We start from the raw sequence: 21,427 nt of genomic DNA, 5'->3' as shown, positions 1-21,427 counted from the left end.
TGGATTTGCAGATAGAAATTAGTTTCTCTAGTTAGTAGTTTCAGCTGCGAACATAACCTCTAAGTTGGAAATCTGTACTGAATTGTCTTCTAACAACTCCCTTTTGAGAAATATGGAGCTTTGTGCTAATCTCCCCCCACCCCGCAACTTCTGTAACTTTTCCTAGATATTGAAATCTTGCAAGCTTACTGAGTGTCTGTTTTGAAAGCTTTCAACAAAGCAGCCTCCAGCAACAGATACTTAGAGATGAAAGATTTTGCCTTTTAACTTATAATGACAGGAAAACATTAATTGTCCTGTTACTGAAATTCTTTCTGGGTGCTAATGCCAATTTTATGAACGTAAGCTAAACATCTGCTCTCAAATTCCAAGAACCCCATATAATTTCTCTTCTGCGGTCCTGTGGTACCATGCTGTGTTTACTTCTGCTGTTCCACAGTTGTCGCTCTTCATTGGGATGGTACAACAGGATATGTGGGACAACTACTAGCAAATTTGTTTTTGTAGTCTGCAATAATTTTCTGCAGTTTCCCACCTTCCTTCAGAAACATCTGATGAAGTTTTTTTCCTCATGTTGTAAACTTCCAATGGCTCTGAAGGAATGAGCAGTGGAACTGGAACAAGTTGAAATGCAATAATATGTAACAAACCATTGTGAGTCCCCTACCTCCCGAGGCAAAGGAAACACAAAGTGTGCAGTGTGAGAGGACAGGGCTTTAAAAGACAGGATTCCTTAATACAAGCCTGTACGTTGAGTTTTATTACCTTCCCAAAGCAGTGCATTTGACCTGTCAGACTGCTCTGCAAAAATAGGAGTGTATGGGTTTGGTATACTTGGTCTGTCCTGCACAAGTATGTGCTGTAGAAGTGTTCAGGTAGGAGGAAGGAATCAACTGAATATGTGACGAACAGTGTTTCCTAAAACCTGCTTTTTTTTAAACACAGATTTCCATGCTAGCTACATGTGTAAACATATGTAATGTGCTGTGACTAGATAATTTTATTTTTTTTAAAATTTGGAGTCAAGCTGAAGCAATGGATATTAGCTTTGAGTGTAAAATCAAGCAACATTTGAGTATTTATTGGTTATTTAACTTACTAGTCACGGTTTTAGAGGGATTCTACTGTACTAATGGTTATCAAACATCTGTTTTTAACTAGATGGCCTTTCCAATTCTGGCCTTGACAAGAAAAGTCTATTTTCGTTTACTATTTCCTGATATTGGAAACTGAAATATTACATAATGACTGCAGTCTTTTGTTAGCGTCTGGCTGCCTCCAAAGAAAGTGGTTGTTTTAATTAAAGCAGCGATGCTGATCTCGGAGCTGGAGTCAGAAAGTTTGCATGGGCTATCTCACTTCAGACGGCCGCAAGAAAGATTGTGGTGAGATCAATAAATGCTTTTGTACAACTTCAGTGTGAATAAAAGTACTGGGGGGGGACACGGGGACCTTTAAAGACATCCTGTTCTTCTCCTTATAGAATTGTGCACTTTTGAAGGGACCTAGGGACATCATCTCATCCAGCTTCATCCTTGGAATAGCATCAGCACTCAATTTGAAGCTGGTTACTTTGAGCTTGGCCCAGTTGGGTCTTGCGTTGAGATTCTACAGCCTCTCCAAACAGCCTCCCCCATTTCTCAGTTCTTTCCAGTAATTTTCTTTTCCTTACATCCAGTTGGAAATTCCCCACTTCAGTTTATGGCCACTCTCATTTTTCTGCTGTGCACTGCCATAAAGAGCTTGGCTCTGTTGTCTTGGTAAACTCCTCTTTAAGTGCTGGAAGGCTGCTATCAGATGTCCACTAAAGCCTTGCTGTCTTTCAGGTTCAACAAGCCTACCTGACTGTGTCAGTCCTGGTGCTCTCTGACCATCTTACTTGAGCTTATCAGCACCTTTGAGTACTAGGAGTGTCCAGAACTGGATGCAGTATTTCAGATGTGGTCTAGCAGCTGCTGAGTTAAAGGGGAGTGATTGCTGCTGTTGATCTTCTAGTAGCGCTGCAGTTGATACAACCCACTATTCAATTAGCCTTCATTACTGTCAGGGTGCCCTGCTCACTGGCATCACAGGCTGTTATCCACCAGGACTGCCAAGTCATCTTAAGCAGGCAGTCAGCTCCGCAGCCTGTACTGATGCCGGGGGGTTAGGCTGTGCTAGGTACAGGACTCTGCATTCGTTCCTGTGGAAACTTGTAAGATGCTTGTGAGCCTATTCCTCCAGACCGTCTAGGTCTCTCTGAAATGCAGCCTTGCCCTTGAGTATATTGATGAGCCCGTTTTAGCGTGGTCCGCAGACTGGTGGTGGTGCATTCCAGGTCAATGATAAAGAGGTTAAACTGGTTCCAGAGTAATAAATTCCTAGGGAAATTCCCTTGTATTGGATTCGAGGTAGAGGACAAACTGCTAACTTTGAGCCCAATGATCTAGCCTGTTTTTCACCCTTCTAGTTGTGCACCTGTGTAGACTGTAACATTCCACCTTGGAAACAATGATGCTGCGGGAGACAGTTAAGGTCTTGCTAAAGTTGAGGGACATGTCTACTGTTCTCTTGTAATTCATAGGTGTAGTCATGGAAGACAAGTAGATTGGTCAAGCACGATACTATTGGTAAAGTCAGTCTGTTCTCAGTCACTTTCCCATGTGTCTAGAAATAGCTTTCAGGAAACCTTGCTGCGTGACTCTTCCCCGGAATTAAAGCGAGGCTGACCAGCTTGTAGTTCTCCTGATTCTTTCGTGCTTTTCTCAAAGATGGGTGCAATGTTTGTCTTCCTCCAGTTATCAGGAATCAAAGCCTTTCAAAGCTGACAGAGCAGTCTCACCATGACATAAGCTACCTCTCTTAGCATCCCATCTGGTCTTACTGACTTATGTGGGTTGATTTCTCCAGAGATCCTTGATGCCATCCTCTTCTGCTACTGGTAATTTCTCTTCTTCAGCCCATCTAATGTCTGTCTTGAGAAGTTGTCCCCACCATCCATCAGAAACCTCCCAGCTTGCTTGTGGTCTTCTGTATTGCTTTTCCAATAGAAGTCAGAGAGGTTAGTTTCCTGCTTAAAAAAACCCCCAAACCAACAGCCACCCCCCACCCTCCAACCCACTAACAAATCAAAAAACCACCACCACCCCCCCTCCAACCAGCCCACAGCCCCAAAACAAAAATCACACAAACACTCAGGGTCTTGGAGACTTAGATTGCTTAAAGAAGAATTTATCCACTTTGTCAGCTTGAGCAGGTGGGCTGATAACAAATTTGCACTGCAGTATTACCCTTACTGGCCTCTTGATCCAGATCCTTGACCTTCCAGCTCTCGCCCTCTTACCCTTTCCCAAGAAGAGATCCATGTATTTGACCTGCCCTTCCATAAAAAGGGCAAGCTTAAAGCTTGGGGAGCCGTTCATTGCAGCACTGCAGTTGTGTGACCTCTCCTACCGTGTCAGTTATTCTCAGGATGCTGCAGTTCTGTGTCTGCATGCAGGCTCCAGCTCCTGCTTGTTTCCTTGGCCACGTGCCTTTGTGTACAGCTGCTTGAGGTGGACCTCTTTTGAGTTTTCCTTTGATGCTTCCAGCCTTTGACTAGTGTGCAGCTCCCACCAGCATAACGCACCGTGCCCCTGGGGAGAGGCAGTGGTGTTTCCCTGCCCACCTTAGGCATGGGCTGTGGTGGCTTTTCGCGCCCCCCCCCCCCCCGCTCCAAGCCCAACTTGGGTCAAGGTATCTGATGGTGTGATGGGTGCTCTGCGGAGTCGCCACGTGTGCCGCATGGTGCCGTAAGGTCAGCAGTGCTCCGGCTTACCGGCTCCCTGGCTGTGCCTGTCTTCAGGTGGCTGACCTGGAGCATGAACCACCCTTGCAGCAGGCAGCTACGGGTCCCTTTTCATCATGAACCCGTCTATCAATCTACAAATTGGGAAAGAGCTAGCAGAAGCTAATGGAAGCACCTGAAAGCAGCAAATCTGCATATAGGAAAAAAAAAAAAAGAAAAGAAACTACCACTAAGAGTTACAGAGAACCCAAGAAAAAACCTTGAATCAACAGAAAGTCTTGCCTGAATAAATAAATAACGTGCAACCAAAATGCCACCTGCCCCCCCGCTCCTCCTTAGGAGAAACTACCAAAAGTATCTCCTGCCAAAGCCCATCTCTAGCTGCTTCTGTTTGCTGTCCTCCTTGCATACCGGCTCAGCTGCTGTCCCTGTAGGGTTGGGTGTCCAATCTTGTCTAATGGACACCTGGACGATAATTATCTTCCGCACGCCCTGCCCCTTGCTCTAGCGCTGGTGGCTGGTACCAGAAGGCTGGAGAAAGCCGCGTTAGCAGGCGGTTAGCGTTTGGATTGTGGGTTTGCGCAGAGCAAACTCTGCCCGGAGTGCCTCTTTATTTTGAGTCATAGCGTAGAGGTATTAACGATTGTCTTCACAGAGGTGCTGTACATCAGCCTGAATGATTGTGTCACGTCAACCATCAGAGCTTGACTAGGCTGCAGACAGCATGTTGCTTTTCTGGTAAATTGTACCTGGGCCTAGACAGGGGCACTAAGCTCAGGTTTTGCTGTCCCAAGTTCACGCTTCTCTTCTGGGTTTAGCGTGGGCAGGAAAGTTTTGGACTTGGTCGCACATATCGGTCCAGTGTCGCTGTGTGGGGAGAGACTTCCTTGCAGTGAGGCTCTGTAGGGCTGTTGCTTGTTGAAAGCAAATGATCCAAAAACAAGTTCTCCTCTAGCCTAAACAGTTTTTTTTTTTTTTTTTCTTTTTTAAAAAAATATTCATAAAGAGGCTCAGACCCATCTCCATTTGGTTAGTATGATCTCTTTAAGGAAGGTGAAGTGTATTTATAGTAATTTTTATCGCTGAACAAATGCAACTGCACAGTTTTGTAAGATGCAAACAAGGTCAGAATACCTGAGAGAGTCATTCCTGTTATATATAATTTAAAAAGATTTACAGATGTATGGATTAGTTAATTAGGCACCTTTTTTTTTTAAACAAGTATTGCAGTTTAGATTTCTAATTAGCACATACTTCAATGAAGGAAAAATAGTCAATTGTGCATAAAACTGTCTGATGGAATGTTTACAAAAGGAAACGGAGCTTTTGATATAGGAGTTAAAATAGCTCTAAATCTGTTTCAGTAAGAAACACTGTGTATGGCTGTTTGTTACCTCACTTAGGTTTTTTGGACAGATCAGGTAGGGTACAGAATCACAAATTTTGATGTCCCTTTTTCTCTTTATTAAATAATTCAATATGTTGAAGTTAAATATGAATTTAGGAAAGATTGTACATTGAGTATAATCTCTCAAAATTATAGCATATATTACTCCACAATCTTGAAAGAAGGTAAAGAAATACCTCTACATATACACATCTCTCTACTGTGGATGTACCTGTCTCACGTTTCTATTGTCCAGGGTTTGGTTGTGGAATTGAACTAGATTCAGGAGATGGAAAGCAAGGAAACTTCTACTCAGTTGTGCCGTAGTTCTTATTCCAGGCATGAATATCAGGGCTGCTGCGTTTCAGTAGTCAATCCCACAGAAATTTACCCCAAACTTTCCATATGCATCAACACGAATGGGACTAATATGCCAGTTAAAAGACCCCGTAGAAAACTTCTGTGGAGCTTCTGGGTCCCTGCATTATGGTGCATTTCACCCTTAGAAAGCTGTATGCGGAGTTGTTTGTCAGCATTTATGCCCCATAGGAGTAATCTTTCTGCCATGAACAATAAGTTAACAGATGCAGTGTCTTACAATCTTTCTTTGAGTAATTACATATGTAAAAAAGAAAACAGAGGGATGAATATGGAATGCCTAGTATAATACTCAGTTATACTTTAACGTAGGGAAGAACTAGTAGTACAGCTGGTATGCTCTATAAAGTAAAATATTGCATCTTCAGGTTGCGTGTTCAGTGATTGCATTTACAAGGTCTGCAATATTACATCTGCAGTTCTTTCATGTAATTAATGTGCAACTAACCTTTGCTGCTATTGGATATTAAGAGGACTGTGTACCTTAAATAATGGTGAGCTTCACCTTTACTTCTGTATAACAAGTACTTTGTAATTACTGGGTTTTAAAATTCAATTATTTTGTTACTTTTGCAGAACAAAATGCCAACAAGGAAAATTCGTACAAGTAATTGTCATAAATGCCCAGACTTTTTAAAGACACAAAAATTCTCTGTGCTTTGAGAATGGTTTGGTTTGAGAATGGTTGGGTTTTTTTTTGGTGCTTTGGTTTTTTTTGGTCTTTGTAAGAAAAGAAATTAAAAAGGGATACTTATTACAGAATCAAATGCAAATGGTAAAACTTGGGTTTTGGATGTGTATGTTGATTGATGAAGACTGCCAGATGACTGGAATGAATAAGTGTTCCTTCACCTCGTATACTTAAGAACTTGATTTAAGCTTTTAAATATGGATTATTCTTTTTTGTTTTCCTTATTTAAGGGAAGGTTTTAGGTTTTCGTCTCAAGAAGCTGCTTCAAGTTTTGGTGATGATCGCTTACTGATAGAAAAGTTCATTGATAACCCTCGTCACATAGAAATCCAGGTTTGTATTATTATTATTACTGCTATTACTTATTGTTTGTTTGTGTAATAAGGTTTGAACTCATAAATTAATGGAAGTTCAAAACGTTTCAAACACTGCAGTAAAAAAGGCCTGGAGTCTTGTGTTTTCCTGTGTCTTGGGCCATTGCTCAAACTCCATGGCTATCATGCACAATACAGCCTTCCTGTTTTTATTCTCTAGCCTTTCTTTAGCAGGAAGACAATGGACTGTGCTCAGTTCATTGGGAGGGGAAGTTGTAGGCATCTGTCCTGAGGGCTGGAGCTTGAACTCTGGGTCCTGATTGCAGTGCTCGAGCGCAGCAGAGGATGGAGGAGTTCAAGCACTGCCACGCTTAACGTTTTTCTTGCAAGCTCTAGGTGGTTTTGTCAGTATTTTGGATTTTGTTCCAAAATATCTAATGCTCCCTTGGGAACTGAGGGAGATTTGTGTCCTATTTTGGGCAGTTTGGGGTTCAAAATCAGGTGTATTCTCCTCCTTAACTTCTGGATTGTGACCATTTATATCTTTTACTGGATCTAGTGTTAAGCCAGATGTGCTAATGCAAAACAAGACTTGTTTGTTTTGGACAGACTCTTTAACAAAATTATGATTTTAAAATTTGTGACGTGTTTGATCTTATGTAGGCAACTAAATTGGGTTTGTCAGTAGCCTCGAAATAATCTTTCTGGACAATAAATCTATATAGAGTATGTCTGTTTCCTCGACAGAAATTTCATTTGGTTTTGTCCAAAATACAAACTCTTCCTAAGTTGTGCTTGGTTTGATTGGTTTTTTTTCCTTTTTTTTAACAGTGAGAGCCTGAAGTATTGTGACAGTAGCTCAATAACTGAATGAAACAACAATAACAATAAATTTGATAATGTGGAATGATTTGTAAGAGAGAAATATTTAACATTTTTTACTCCGCCAGTTAAGTGCCCACAACCTGATACTTCCTATGTTGCTGGGTTTTTTTTTAATATTTTTTTTTATTTATTTTATGTGCATAGGCTAATTTATTTCATAATATAGAATGGTTTGGGTTGGAAGGGACCTTTAAAGGTCATCTACTCCAACTCCCCTGCAACAAGCAGGGACGTCTTCAACTAGATCAGGTTGCTCAGAGCCCCGTCCAACCTGACCTTGAATGTTTCCAGGGATGGGACATCTACCATCCCTCTGGGCAACCTGTTCCAGTGTTTCACCACCCTTATTGTAAAAAATTTCTTCCTTTAGATATCTAGTCTAAATCTCCCCTTTTTTAGTTTAAAACCATTACCCCTTGTCCTATTGCTTCAGGCCCTGCTAAAAAGTTTGTCCCCATCTGTCTCATAAGCCCCCTTTGAGTGCTGGAAGGCTGCTATAAGGTCTCCCTGGAGCCTTCTCTTCTCCGGGCTGAACAACCTGAACTCTCTCAGCCCGTCTTCATAGGAAAGGTGCTCCAGCCCTCTGATCATCTTCATGGCCCTCCTCTGGACCCTCTCCAACAGGTCCATGTCTTTCTTGTGCTGAGGACCCCAGAGCTGAACGCAGTACTCCAGGTGGGGTCTCACCAGAGCGGAGTAGAGGGGCAGAAGTGAAGAAGAAACAGTGAAATAAAGAAACAGTCAGTAAAAATGACATTTAAGCCTTAACCTTTCTCTTTTGAAGGGTCACAGAAAGGTATATAGCAAATGTTTGGTTTCCGCATTGATCTTAGGTTACAAGAGAGGTCAGACTGCTAGAGCATCTTCCTATATTCTCTTGCCGTGGTCAATAATTTTTGGCTACTTATGTCTGTCCGTCTTTTTTTGGTATGCAAATCAGTACATCTTAAAGATCTGTTCCTTTCAGTGCTTGTAGATTTGGGAGCTTCAGCAGGTTCCTACTGACTCTTTGATGACTAAAGTTAGATGACACTGATTCCACTGTACTTTCATGAGTTGAAGGCAGATTTTACGTTGTCTTGGTTTCCTTCGGTTTAAAAAAGGTTACCTCAAAAAAATCAGGTAGTACTGCATTTAAGAACAATCGAATAATTTCACCTAGATTAAACAAAATAGCTTTTCCATTAATAATTTATAGTTTTATTTATAAAAAGTGTACAATGAATGTTGTTTTCCTTACACAAACACTTTGATGGTACCTTTTAACAATATCATAACATATCATTTTAACTTCATGTTCTAATCAGCTTTAGGACGTTGACCTTGGTTCATTTTCAAACTGCTAAATATACAAACAATTTGAGACCAGATGCCAAATATTTATTAATTTAGCAGTAACTTTTAAATAGAACTTTTTTTTAACATTCTCATATAGCTCCAAAGCATTGGTACTTAAAATTGTTAAATAAGGGGTTTCCTGTGTCTAGCTATAAAACAATCACTTTGTAAAACATGAGAAAAGACTAAAACAATTAACAGGAAAATAGAGTCCAAATAGACTTTATGCTTGAACTGATTTGAAGTCTTGTTCTCCTGAAATATCTGATATAAGAGACCTGAGTTTAGAGTAAGAGTACATGGAATGTCTAACTATTACTTGGCTAAATAGCAATCCTACAACTGGAAACAGAATTTAGCTGAATCCTGTAGGAGAGTTTGCGATACATTCTGTTTAATTATTTTGGCATATAGGTGTACATAGCATGTACTAATGTCCTAATCATCTAATCCCACAAAACAGGACATTTTGTCTTAGGAATATTTAGATATTTAGAAAAAAAGCTGTAGCTGTGACATGCTTTTTTTAGTGAGATGTGCACTGGAATCTCACATCATCTTAGAGATGATGATTTCAACATTCTTTAAATGTCTTCTGAAATATAATTGTTTTATGAAGTATGTATGTTCTTTAGTTTCTGATAATGAAAACAGTGGATCCAAAATGAAAGTAAAAGTCTAACACTAGATGTCGTTTGGCTTATTCAATTTATAATCATGTCTTTGTAGCAAATGTTCATGGATGTCTCTTTTTGAGCCATGTTAACTGATAATGGAAAAAATTTCTTTTAAGACCCAGGTTGCAGAAATTAAGTAGGATACAAGAAATGTCCTGAAGTGAAAGAAAATATTTACTAGTTGCCTTGAAAAATATTTTATTACCCCTTTGAGGAAAATAAAGAGAGAGAGAAGTGAAGCAAACATAGGAATTCATTTTTATTGAAATATTCCAGGACTTTTTGGTTGGTTTGTTTTGGTGAGGCTGAATTCTGTGGGAAGCTGTAGGCTTTCTAGCAACGAAACAGAAGTGCTCACAAGGAATCATTCTACTTACAGAACAGCAATTTTTCCATCAAGTACCATGCTATGCCCTAGAGGTACTGTTTTAAAATTAAAAAAAACACACCCCCTCCCCCGCCTCGAAAATCTTTGGTCTTCTCAAATTGCTTTCCGTAGAGCTCCGTGATGTTTAGTTCTGGATTGGATGAGTTGGGACGCTGGTAGGAAGTTGCTTTAGACGCTGCTGTGGGGTTTTTTTGGCTTTGTACTGAGTCACCTGTTACAGAATCTAGTGGTTGGCTTGAGTACCCTGGTGCTGCTGCTGCTGCTCCTGGGCAGGGAAGAGGCTTCTGGGACAAGCTGTAGTTTAAGAACTCCCAAAGTCATTGTAGAACTCTTTGGAGGGGATTTTTCCCCCAGAAAGCTCCATAAATTTATGGGAGTGCAACAGAATTTCTGAGGAAAAAGGTAAGTCCGATCCTACAGTGCGCAGAGCACTCTGGGTCTGATGCTGCACAGTGTGTGCAAGTCGTCTTCATGAGATCACTGCCTCATTTCCAGTCACATCTACCCAGATTATTCACGCATCAGCAAACATTGGTGTCATAGGTGCAGGAATTCATCTTGCTTAGTGCTATACTCACTCTGTACTGCTAAAAGGGATAATAAATAATACAGATTCGTTGTCACAAATGTGAGTAGATATGGTTGAGTTCACACAGTTTGAGGAAGATTGTCTTCTTTTTTATCTTGTCTGTTTTCAGCGTAGAACTGCACTATTAAAGAATGAAGCATGAATATTGGCACAGGTTCCCGCAGATCAGAGCAGGAAGATGGAAAAAAATGGATTAGAGGGAAAATTTTTTAAGGAAGAAGGGGAGCAGGTGTGGTCTGCAATGAAAGAAATTGTTCCAAGAATAAGTGTAGAGTATAACATCATAAGATTGGAAGAAGTCTACTTGAATCCTCAAATCCAGTATCCCACTATTGGAAATGACTGTACCGTACAGTTGATTTCATAAAGGGATAGAGTTCCTTTTCTTTCTTTTCCTTCCAGTTCTAAGTCACAGAATTGATTGAGAGTTCTGTTATGCTGAACTTCTGTTTTTTCTAACGTGTAGTTTAGGTAGGTGGATCTAGATGCTTGACTATCTGTTTAACTCTTCCATTAACTGAAGCTGCAGCCAAGAACTGTAATTGACACCTGAGTTTTGAGAAATTCCTTGAAACTACTGCTTTAATTTCCATAGGAAGTATTGAGGAAGTAGCAAGTTTTATTCTTCTTAATAAAAGATCGCAAAGTTCCTGAAGACTTTTTCTTCTTTATTAAAGACAGGGTGCTGTGGTTTGCCTACAGAGAAAGCTCCGTTAGCCGTTGTTTCTGAAAACTTTTATGTGTAATTCAGCAGCAAAATTTGGCATTCTTTGAGATTTTTTTCTCCTTCGTTGATACAAGATATTGCTTAACAATATGCTTCTCAGTAATTTCATTATGCAATACAATTTTAAGTGCTTGAAAATGTGTTTTTAATCTTATTTCAGTCTTTTGATTTCTGATTTCTGAACTTTCGTGAGCTTCTCCCAGTTTTGGAGTGAGTGGGTTTTTGCCATATATAGACTCTATATAGAGGCTTTAAAATAATCCTGTTCAGAATTTGAAGGAGCATTCGATTAGTATTTCATATACAATTAATTTTCAACACTAGCATTTTTTTCCCAACCTTATTTCTAGATTGGAAAAAATTGTTTTTAAATTAACTTAATGCTACATAATAGTATAATGTCTAAAGGCCATATGCATACATCTGTTTAATAGCAGTGTGTTATTGTTTCAGGTTTTGGCAGATAAACATGGTAATGCCTTGTGGTTGAATGAAAGAGAGTGCTCCATTCAGAGGAGAAACCAAAAAGTCGTGGAGGAAGCACCAAGGTATGTATACTAGACTCTTCATGCAGCTTCGTAGTTACTGAAAGCACTTTTGGAAAGCTGCTGATTTTACTTACTGTACAAATGCAAGCAAATTTTATTCTATTGAAAACCACAAAGAAAATAAATAGATTTTTAAGTTATAGTTATTTGACTGTAATGCAATTTTGATGTTGTACTTGAGGATGTTTTGATCTTGCTTCATGATGTCTTTCTGTAAGAAGAAAATGGGTGTTGTGGTGTTAATTTTTTTCATGGTCTTGTATAAAATGGATATGGATCTTATCAATCAAATATATATGGTTTATGAGATGGTTTTTTTAATGTCTCTGAGATATTTTTCTTTTTCTTTGCCATTCAACTTTTGGATTTAAGACTAAAATAAAATGTGGAATAAGTATTAATTTTACCACAGATAGAGATATCTGACTATGTTATAGTAATTGTGAGAGGGCCAGATAATACTGTTTATTTCCATTTGAAATGGAACATGAAGTAGTAAATACTGTGTGCCACTTTTAGTACCATTCATGGTAGTGAACTATAGATGATAGGCGTCCAGTAACTCAAACATACTAAATGATCTTAATCCTGATTTCAAATGAGCTGAAATACATTGCTGCTGTGCAAGGTATGCTCTTGCTGTGTGTTCTGTTGCACTGCATTCATCAGCGAATATGAGTAGAAAAAAGGGCAGAGAAGGAAGTTCTGATTTCAGAAAACCAGATACAGGTATATCACTATCCATGGGAATTCCCAGTGTAATGTGTTCACCAGCAGGGATGGGTTTGCCATTATTTTATAGCACAGAAGTATGTGATGCATCAATTTAGGATACGAGGAAAAGTGCATAATTCAAATGATGTTTATAAGCAGCAGCGTATAAGTTAACAGTGGATCATAGTTGTGGGACTGACACTGTTTATGACCTAGATTTTAAATTAAAAACCAAAGTTTAAATCTAAGGATACAAACTCACTAATAAATGCTTAAATAGCTATTGTTGCTTCCTGTAGTGCTTGTGGATTTCTCGGAAGCCTTATACCTAGAGATCTTACTATGTTTTTGTTTCTGAAATATGAAGGCTTCAGGTCCTGGTATAATGTGTGTGTGCATATATATATATATATGCGCACCTAAGCACTCGAGAGGAGTGTCTTTTGCCTCAGGAGTACATGTAAAGTGCTGCCTGCCGCTGCTGCCTGCTCATTCTTCATGCCTGTGGTCAATTAAAGGGAGTGATGTGTCTTTCTCTCACCAAGCAATTGTGAACAGAGTGTTTTCTTTCATCAGAAGTATCAGCCTTTTAACTTTCTTGGGCTTTTCTCTTGGAGTTGCCAGTAAGTTTTCACATCCCTTCCTATAACTCTACAAAACAGCGTGGGCAAGTCAATAGCTTCCAAAATTTGGCATGAAAACTTTTCTTCCTTCTTGTTGAACGTTTTAGACTCTGCCAGACTTTCACTGACAGCTTTGGAAGCCTTATCTGCCTTACACCCACTTGCAGTTGGCTGCAGAATCCGTTTATTTGCAAAGGGTTGTAAGACTGTTGCAGATAAGCAGGGCACTAACTTCCGTGAGACACCATAGAGACCCTAAAGCCTGAAGTTAGCCCTTCTTGTGAGTACTGTTTCAGTTAGTCTCATTGATTAGTGACTCCTGGAAACACCTTTTCTTATATGGCTGGGTGGAGGAAATAACAAAGTCCTCCTGTTTTAAATGGTAGCTGCCATTAAGAGCTCTGAGGTAGGTTGAAGCTGCTTTTTTTTTTTTTCCCCTTTCTTTCATGAAGCCCAGGAGATGGGGATGCTATGGGCTAAAATGTTTATTTGGCTTTTGTACAATTTAGGGCTTTTGACTCTGGCCTCTTCTCAAGCCTCTTTTAATTTACTTTTTTCCTGTGATGATGTTTTCCTAAGTATCTAGTTTAAGAGACTGATTGTTGAGGGCCTTTTGGCTTTGAGAATAGCATCTATGATTTTCTTTAAAGCGAAGTTTGCAGCTGTTGAACTTATCCTTATGAGATAATTTCCTGTTTGAATGTCCAGTTTTTCTAGAGAAATTCAGTCTCTTGTGAAAAAAAAAATAAAAAAAATCTCTCTTTTGAGGAGAGAAAGCTCTTTAGTTCACACCCTGATGAGGTTACAGTATTCAAGGGAACCCTGGTTTTCATGGAGGCCAATCCCCTGGTTTCAAACAGGAGACCAACAGACTTTGCTTATACTCTTTTAACATAGTCAGTTGTCCTGCTCTGATCTTGGAAACACAGACAATAAGACACATCTGAGCATGGCCAGTTTTTTAGTTAGTGCTGGGCAAAATAGGTGCTATGTAAAACTTCCAGTGATTTACAGTAATTTTCTTTGCTTCTAGCTTCCCACCTTTTTGGAAGATGCCGTTGGCTTCTCATTCACCACAGAGGCCGAGATTTAAACAGATGAGTAACATTTAGTAGTCTGTTGTTCCTTAGTTCAGATTTTGTTCCTCTTTTACCCAAACTCTTCTCTGTTCATTTTCAGACACAGTTGCTATGAGACAGTGTACTTTGGCAAGAAAAAATGCAAGGGTGTGGTTGTATTTTCCTGTCTGCTAGAGTGATTAATGAGGCGTTCTTCGCCACTTGGAGAAACAATGCCCATAAGCTCATTAGAAAATCCATTGATCCTTTGGATCAATTTAAAGTAAATGGGCCAATGGACAATAAATATACAAGGGTCGTAGCTGACTTCCTATTCAATAACTGGAGCTTGAAGGAGTGCTCTTAAACTTCACTTTGGTGAGAGCAGGTGTCCTATCTAACCACTTCAGAACCTGTTAGAAGCTTTTTAAAGCACTTTAACTTTTGCCTCACCACTTGGGTGAAGGAATGTCCAGCTGTTCAGAGGCACCTGGCTATCTGTATTATTTGATGCCCAAAGTTAAGGTTTTTGGAATGTTGTTATGGAGAAGTGCCACACAAAGGCCCTTCAACTCACTGTGATCATCCAGCACTATCCTTTGCTGTAGCAGCCAAAGAGATAAAACATTTGATCCTCCACAGAATACCATTTAGAATCATAGAATCATTTAGGTTGAAAAAGACTTTCAAGGTCATAGAGTCCAACCTTTAACCGAACACTGTCAAGTCCAGCACTAAACCATGTCCCTAAGCCCCACGTCTACGCATCTTTCAAATACCTCCAGGGATGGTGACTCAAAACACTTCCCTGGGCAGCCTCTTCCAGTGCTTGACAACCCTTTTGGTGAAGAAATTTTTCCTCCAATCTAAACCTCCCCTGGAGCAACTTGAGGCCGTTTCCTCTCATCCTATCACTAGTTACTTGATAGAAGACACCAGCACCCACCTCACTACAACCCCCCTTCAGGCAGTTGTAGAGAGCGATCAGGTCTCCCCTCAGCCTCCTCTTTTCTAGACTAAACAGCCCCAGTTCCCTCAGCTGCTCCTCACAAGACTTGTGCTCCAGGCCCCCTCATCAGCTTCGTTGCCCTTCTCTGGACACACTCCAGCACCTCTATGTCTGTCTTGTAGTGAGGGGCCCCAAACTGAACACGGTATTCATGGTGTGGTCTCTAACTATCATTTCTCAAAATCCTGAGCTTCGGGACACAGGGTGTTAAACCTTCTCTCTACATTTTCAGGCCTTTCCTGGGCAAGTAGTGATGGAACAGTGCCTTGCTGTTGTATTCTGTACTAGCATGCAAGATCCATATCAGCATCCTCAGTGAGCAAGTCCTTAGAACTTGCTAGCTGCCGTCTTCTCCTTTGTTGTCTCTACTTTTCTCCAGTGATTCTGTGTACTTTGGGTTAAACGTTAGCATCCAAGACTTTCAGAATAAGGTGATTCTTAGGACAGTCTCTCAGCGGTTTCCTGAAATTTTCCTGAGTTTCATCTCAGGCAGGAAAGAATTTGTTTGTTTGTTTATTTATTTATTTACTTTTATTCCTAGCTGCATACATTCAGAGTTGAGATTGTCTTATCTATCCTGGTTAGTTTTGCAGTGTCTTTCTAGAAAGATATTATTTCAGTTTCAGTTCAAAGGACAAAAATGTGTCTTTGTGTTGGTGACAAAGATCTAAGAAGCAGGAGATTTAAGAGAGAGGCTAGTTTACCACTAAGTGACTGCATTGGAACGCAAGTGAAACAATTAAACTATTTTTGTGACCTTTTTTGCATGCTCCACTGTTAGCTTCTCTCAGGAATGTTTCTGTTCTTGGAAGATGCACAGAGAGCAACTTCTTTCACTTTCTCCAAGCACTAAGCTCTCTCTGAAAGATCTGAGTATGATGCCAAGTATCTCAGGATCATATTCCAGATTAACTGCCAAGGTGCTGCTTGAAGCCACTGAAAATTTGAATGAATGTATATAGGCAAGAACTTAGCAAAAAGGTATGTTACTGAGCTAGACTCTATGTACAAGTTCTCCTTAGAGTTGTGCTGCATGTATGTATATGAGACTCTGCATTTCCTATCACTCTGTCTAGAAATCCTTGAAGGATCTGGGGTTAAGAGAAACAGTGAGCCTGTTCTGTTTGTGACTGTGTATGTGATTCACAGGTTGGCCACAGTTTAGATGTAGGGGCAAAACTGTTCTCAAATACTTTAGCGTATTTATGCCCGTGGTGTGGTAGTACATAACAGATACCTCAAAGGAGAACGGTTTTTGTAGGTAAGTAATTTCTTTTAAACAAACAGTATACCTAACTACTTCCTAGAGCAGGAAAGCTGGCCTTGACATTTAGAAAATGAAGGTACTATTCTCTCCCAGTGTAGTGGTATCTTCAGAGAAAGGGTAAATGCTATCGATGATTTTTGGGGGGGGGGGGGGGTGCGGTGGCGGCGAGGGGTGGTGTCTAAGCTGAGCAGTACATTTCCACTGAGTGTAATTTTCTGTACTTTTGAAAATCTCAACCTTATCTGTGAGTGAAGGTGATGGAGATATTTTGGGAAACATTATCTGATGAACTAGAAGTGGAGAGTTAACATCTTGCCCGTGTGGTTCATCTCTCTAACCGTAGAAACAATGGCACAAACCAATTGTGTTGTCTTTGATCAACTTTACAACAGCTTGAAGAAGTTCTTATGAGTGAATTGTCAGGTCTGATCTTATTTTTTCTTTTTGTTGCTTTTATTTTGCAAATCCTTTTTATTGTGCAACCTTCATGCTGCCATAGGAGCTACTTGGTCGAAAGAATAACAGGGATATGTTGAGAAAGATTTGAAGTGAGGTTTAAAATGCTGTGTTTTCAATTAGATTGGAGAAGAGTTATTTCAGTTGTAAAAGGTGGATTGCTAAAGAAGGGAGAAACAATGTATATGAAAGGTAAAGCAGCGGAGGTGAATAGGAAAACTTGGGTTGATTAACCTAGCTGATTGCAGGGATGATCCAGTCATTTTAGAGCATAAAGCTTAACCATGGGGCAGAGATCAAGTTTGGCATTGTGACACCTCTGTTGCATTCCACTCCGCAGCAGGAGGTGAACAGGGAGGTCTCAAACCTACATTTAACAAACATAGGGAAGATACCACTGTAATAAAGGGGAGTAACTGTCTTTCATCCATATGAGAAGTGATAATGGTTATTTTAGAAATAGAGTCTGAAGCTGGTACTGAAAAGGTTCTGTTCTTTAAAAGCCAGTCATTGACCTTTCATGATCAAAGCCCTGCAGAAACCCCAAATGGAATTATAAATTGTTGATTTTGTGTAATGTATTATCCTCTTGTTGAATGAAAATAAGAAATACTATGAAACTCTCTTACATTACTGGTGCCTGCTTTTGATAGGTATAAAACATTTTGCACATCTTCTGTTTTTCCCTTTGATCTGGTCTAGGATCTGATAGCTTTCTGGGATCAGACTTGACTTCCTTTTCCTGTTGATCCCATTGTTTACCAAGAAAGACATTTTTTTCCTTAATTCTGAAAATGCCTGCCCTACCATCTATCAAAATCTGCCCATGTGGGCATCGGAAGGATGGAAGCGCTAAGTAGCACTTTTCCTGTAATGGAAAGGATTCCATTGTCTCCCAGTTTGCCTAGATATTTCCTCACTTTTTGTGTCATGTCAGATATGGTTTGTTGTGGCCGAAGTCTCTAGCTCTTCTCCGAGTTCAGGTCTCAGTGAAAAACCCCATAGGAAATACTGCAAGATAAATCCTGACCCAACACTGGCGTCTGTCTGAGTGCAGTCCTGGGCCCCAGGTGGAGCTTCACTGACTTCGGGGCCACTTCAGGTACGTGGGGGCTCCTGATTGCTCCTTTGCAGAAGTAGGACTCGCTCTTGAGGACACCTCAAGAAATATGTAACATTTGGTATTTTCATTTTAAACAGTAACTTAGAGGCAAGGGAGAAATTACTTCCTATTCCCTTAAAAAAGTACTTTTAAGATGATAACTGAGTTATGTGCCTAATGTAAGTCACCGCAGAAATATAATAAGCATATTTATAAGCTCGTAGAAGATGAACAGCTACATGTTGTCTTTCACTGCAGGTCAGTATATCAGGGTGAAGGGTGACCAGTTTCACAGCTTTGATGGAAAGTCACAGAAATTTCTCTAGCCCTAAATTAACAATCTGTATAGGTTAATCTAAATCTGAATTTGCAGTAGAGAGGAGAGTAACAAGCAGGATATGTAACTTCCTAAGTCTTTCGATTCACTGGACCAGTGGAAGTGTCATGTTGCTCTCCTAGAAAGAGAAGGCTTGGCATTTGAGCAGTGTTCACAGTGGCTCCTAAGGTGGTAGCTGAGCTGCTTTTTGGGTGCCCTTGGGCGTGTCTAGGATTTGTGAAAAAGAATGAATTGCAATTAACAAAGACAAATAACTAGTCTTCAGCTTACAAGTAAAGCTGAGAGGAAGTACAGGATATGAAGGTTTAAGTCATGATGTCGTTGACAGTGTTTTAGTTAAATATTATGAACATCCAAATTTTCTTCACTGAAATCTCACATAAGAAGCCTGAAAAAATATTTCATTAATTTGCAAAACTTCTTTATTGCATAGGGTATCAATGAAACGGCCACGCTGTTTTAAGTCAGAGGCAGAAAACAAACTCCCCTCAGAACTCTTGCCTTGTATTTTGACATTCAGATTTCCATAGGATGTATTTTTTAGTTACAGGTTTTTTTGAAAATAGATAAGCCTTCTAAAAATATCATGGGTTTGTATGTATTTATTTTCATTGAACTGGCATTATTATAGATCTCAGTGTTCTAAAAAAGTTGTGTTCTGCTATTTTATGTTTTGGAGAATGCTGTTATTTATCCTGAATTTCCTGTACATTGGTAGTAATTGCGAAGCATGCAGTATATTTAGGATCAATATAAATGTAAAGGCATACTTTGCAGTCTTGACATGCTTTCATAACTTAAACAATGATGCTGTGCTCTTTTGTTGGTAGTTCAGCAGAAGATGAAATGATTTAATTATTATTTTTTTTAACTAAAGGAAGGCATTTTTTCTGTATTGTAGCACTTTTCTAGACCCTGAAACTCGAAGAGCGATGGGAGAGCAAGCAGTAGCTCTTGCCAAAGCAGTAAAATATTCCTCTGCTGGAACAGTAGAATTCCTTGTGGACTCCAGTAAGAATTTCTACTTCTTGGAAATGAATACTAGACTTCAGGTAAGCAAAACAGCTCTACAGATTCAGAAAAGTGTTATTTAAAAAAACAGAACATAACCTCCTTCCATACTTAGGGGTCTGCTCCTGCAAAGACTTACGCATAACTAACTTGATGCATGTGAGTGCTTCCCACTGAACTTAAAAGATCTACTCACTTAAATAAGCCTGCGTATACAAGACTTTACAGCAGTGAGCCCTTGCACAGCACTCAAGTAAACGTTCAGAGCTTTTGCTCTTTGTTACACTTGACCTAAAGACCTTGCAAGAGGTCACTGTTAAGTGCCACTGTGAGTTCACAGTAAGAGGCTAGCGACTGTGCTCTGATGCTTTTCCCCACTGGTCCCTGAAGTTTCTTTTTTTATTTTTTATACTTTGATCGTTTGCTGAATTTCTCTAGGAGGATGATTAAAACTATACGTGTATATTAGCAATAAAAACACTAGCAATCTGCATATGATTGAAATTGTGACTGGAATGCAACTGTGTAAAAAGCATGCTGACATGGTGTAGGATTTTTGTAACATCTCATACGGTCAGTAGTAGATGTTATAATGTATACTGCAAATGAATGGACAAACAGTGTTTTATGGAAAATCCGTTCTACCTATTTGACTGTTATAATGCATTTCTGGTCATAATCTAAGAAGACATATAACTTGAAGTCTGGATATCATTCTCAAAGATGGGAAGAAAGTTCAACTTTTAAGAAGGTCAATTACATCATCTTTATCTTCCTTTTCTCACTTTGTTAAATAATGCCAGAAAGACTGAAGCGTAGAGTCAAGCAACAAAGTGATTAGCTTCTTATTCTGTTTTAGCTACGTTTTGTTAGGGATGTGTCCTGCCTGCTGTTTGTACATGTGGGCAGAGATAGAGCATAATGAGATCCTCGTAATTCTTACGTCTTTGCATGACTTTGTATAACGGCTGGGTGAATTTATCCTTTGGGTAAAGAAGTGAGAGAGGATTTGGGGTAGGAGTGGAGAATGAGGGTGTGGCAATCTTCCTGTATCAGGGGAAGACTGCTGGTAAAATTTGTCTTGCCTTGCAGGGCAGCAGTGGTTTTGGAATTAGTCATGATAGTTATATTTCACATGGTTTTGCTAGGAGTTTGCTAGGCGTAATCTGATCTACCTTAGATTCAGTTAGAGAGGGTGGTGGTGAATGGCAATGCATAGTTCATTAAAATATTATGAAGAATTTCTGTCTCTTTGGTCATATTATTTACACTTTTCCCAATCTTAGGGTTTTTGAGAGAACACTTTTTAGTGACTTTCCATGTTCTTGTTTACATAGAAGAAAATTAATTTATGGTTTTCTGCATAACCCACCAGACATTCAAAACCGTTTCCTTGCTGTAGTATGTTATTGTCCATCAATTCCTAAATGGAATTAGCGATGGAGTATCCTTGGAGGTGATTCTTTTTGCAATTTGTTTTTAAGATGTTATCTTTGCTGTGTTGTGGTGTCTTCCCCCCGCAATGCATAGCGGTAGGTGTTTGAAGTCCCAAACCTCAAGCTTGCTTAATTGTAGAGGTCTCCACATCCATGGTAAGAAAGCTTTCACAATTCCATCTTTAAGGACTCCTTCTGAAATATCACCTAAGCAGTTTGACAATCCCCTATAATAGCAGACTCATTCTTTCCAACTCTTAAAGAAATTTACTAATCTTAAATTACAGTACTTGTGTAGATATTCTCTAATTCCTCTGTCCCGACTGTGTATTGTCTCTAATTAGCATTTCAGCTTGAGGCTGGAGAGTAGTAATTTTCTCTGATTCTTCCCCAGGCTTACCCGATTGATCTGTCACTTCTCCCAGGTCTCAAGCTTTACTTTCTGTTCAGCTAACAGTTGCTCAACTAATATCTCGTTCTTGCTCCCTTCTGTTGAGAGCCGAACATAGAAATTCTAATGAAGCTTGTCTAGATTTAACTTCCGAACTAGGAGAGTCTCCAGATGTCCCTGTATTGCTTCAGCCTTTTCCTTTTGCATCTGCTAACTGTGAAGAGTGGCTAACAGGCTCAGTTCCCTTGTTTTTGCTGAACACTCCACGGTTGGAAGAATTTTCCTAAATGATGCTCCTAAGGTCTTTGTCAGTGTGCATTACAGACACAGCTACC

At 39.7% G+C, this 21,427-nt stretch overlaps 1 protein-coding gene across 8 annotated transcripts in view; it reads left to right on the top strand.

Annotated features, from left to right (window-relative positions):
• Positions 1–21,427, top strand: part of PCCA (propionyl-CoA carboxylase subunit alpha) — a 299,644-nt gene that overhangs the window by 101,674 nt on the left and 176,543 nt on the right. For 6 of the 8 annotated variants that reach the window (XM_049816078.1, XM_049816076.1, XM_049816077.1 and 3 more), the window contains 3 exons: positions 6,453–6,555; positions 11,594–11,688; positions 19,156–19,306. In XM_049816078.1, the coding sequence (XP_049672035.1) occupies positions 6,453–6,555; positions 11,594–11,688; positions 19,156–19,306 (349 nt within the window). Of the gene's footprint in view, positions 1–6,452; positions 6,556–11,593; positions 11,689–14,116; positions 16,074–16,732; positions 17,918–19,155; positions 19,307–21,427 lie in introns of those variants that run through there. The other 2 variants (XM_049816084.1, XM_049816083.1) reach the window with 2 other exon arrangements.

This window comes from Accipiter gentilis, chromosome 13 (genome assembly GCF_929443795.1).
Source record: "Accipiter gentilis chromosome 13, bAccGen1.1, whole genome shotgun sequence".
Classification (NCBI taxonomy): domain Eukaryota; kingdom Metazoa; phylum Chordata; class Aves; order Accipitriformes; family Accipitridae; genus Astur; species Astur gentilis.
Note: the sequence above shows the minus strand (reverse complement) of the source record. Positions and strands in the feature narration are given on the sequence as shown.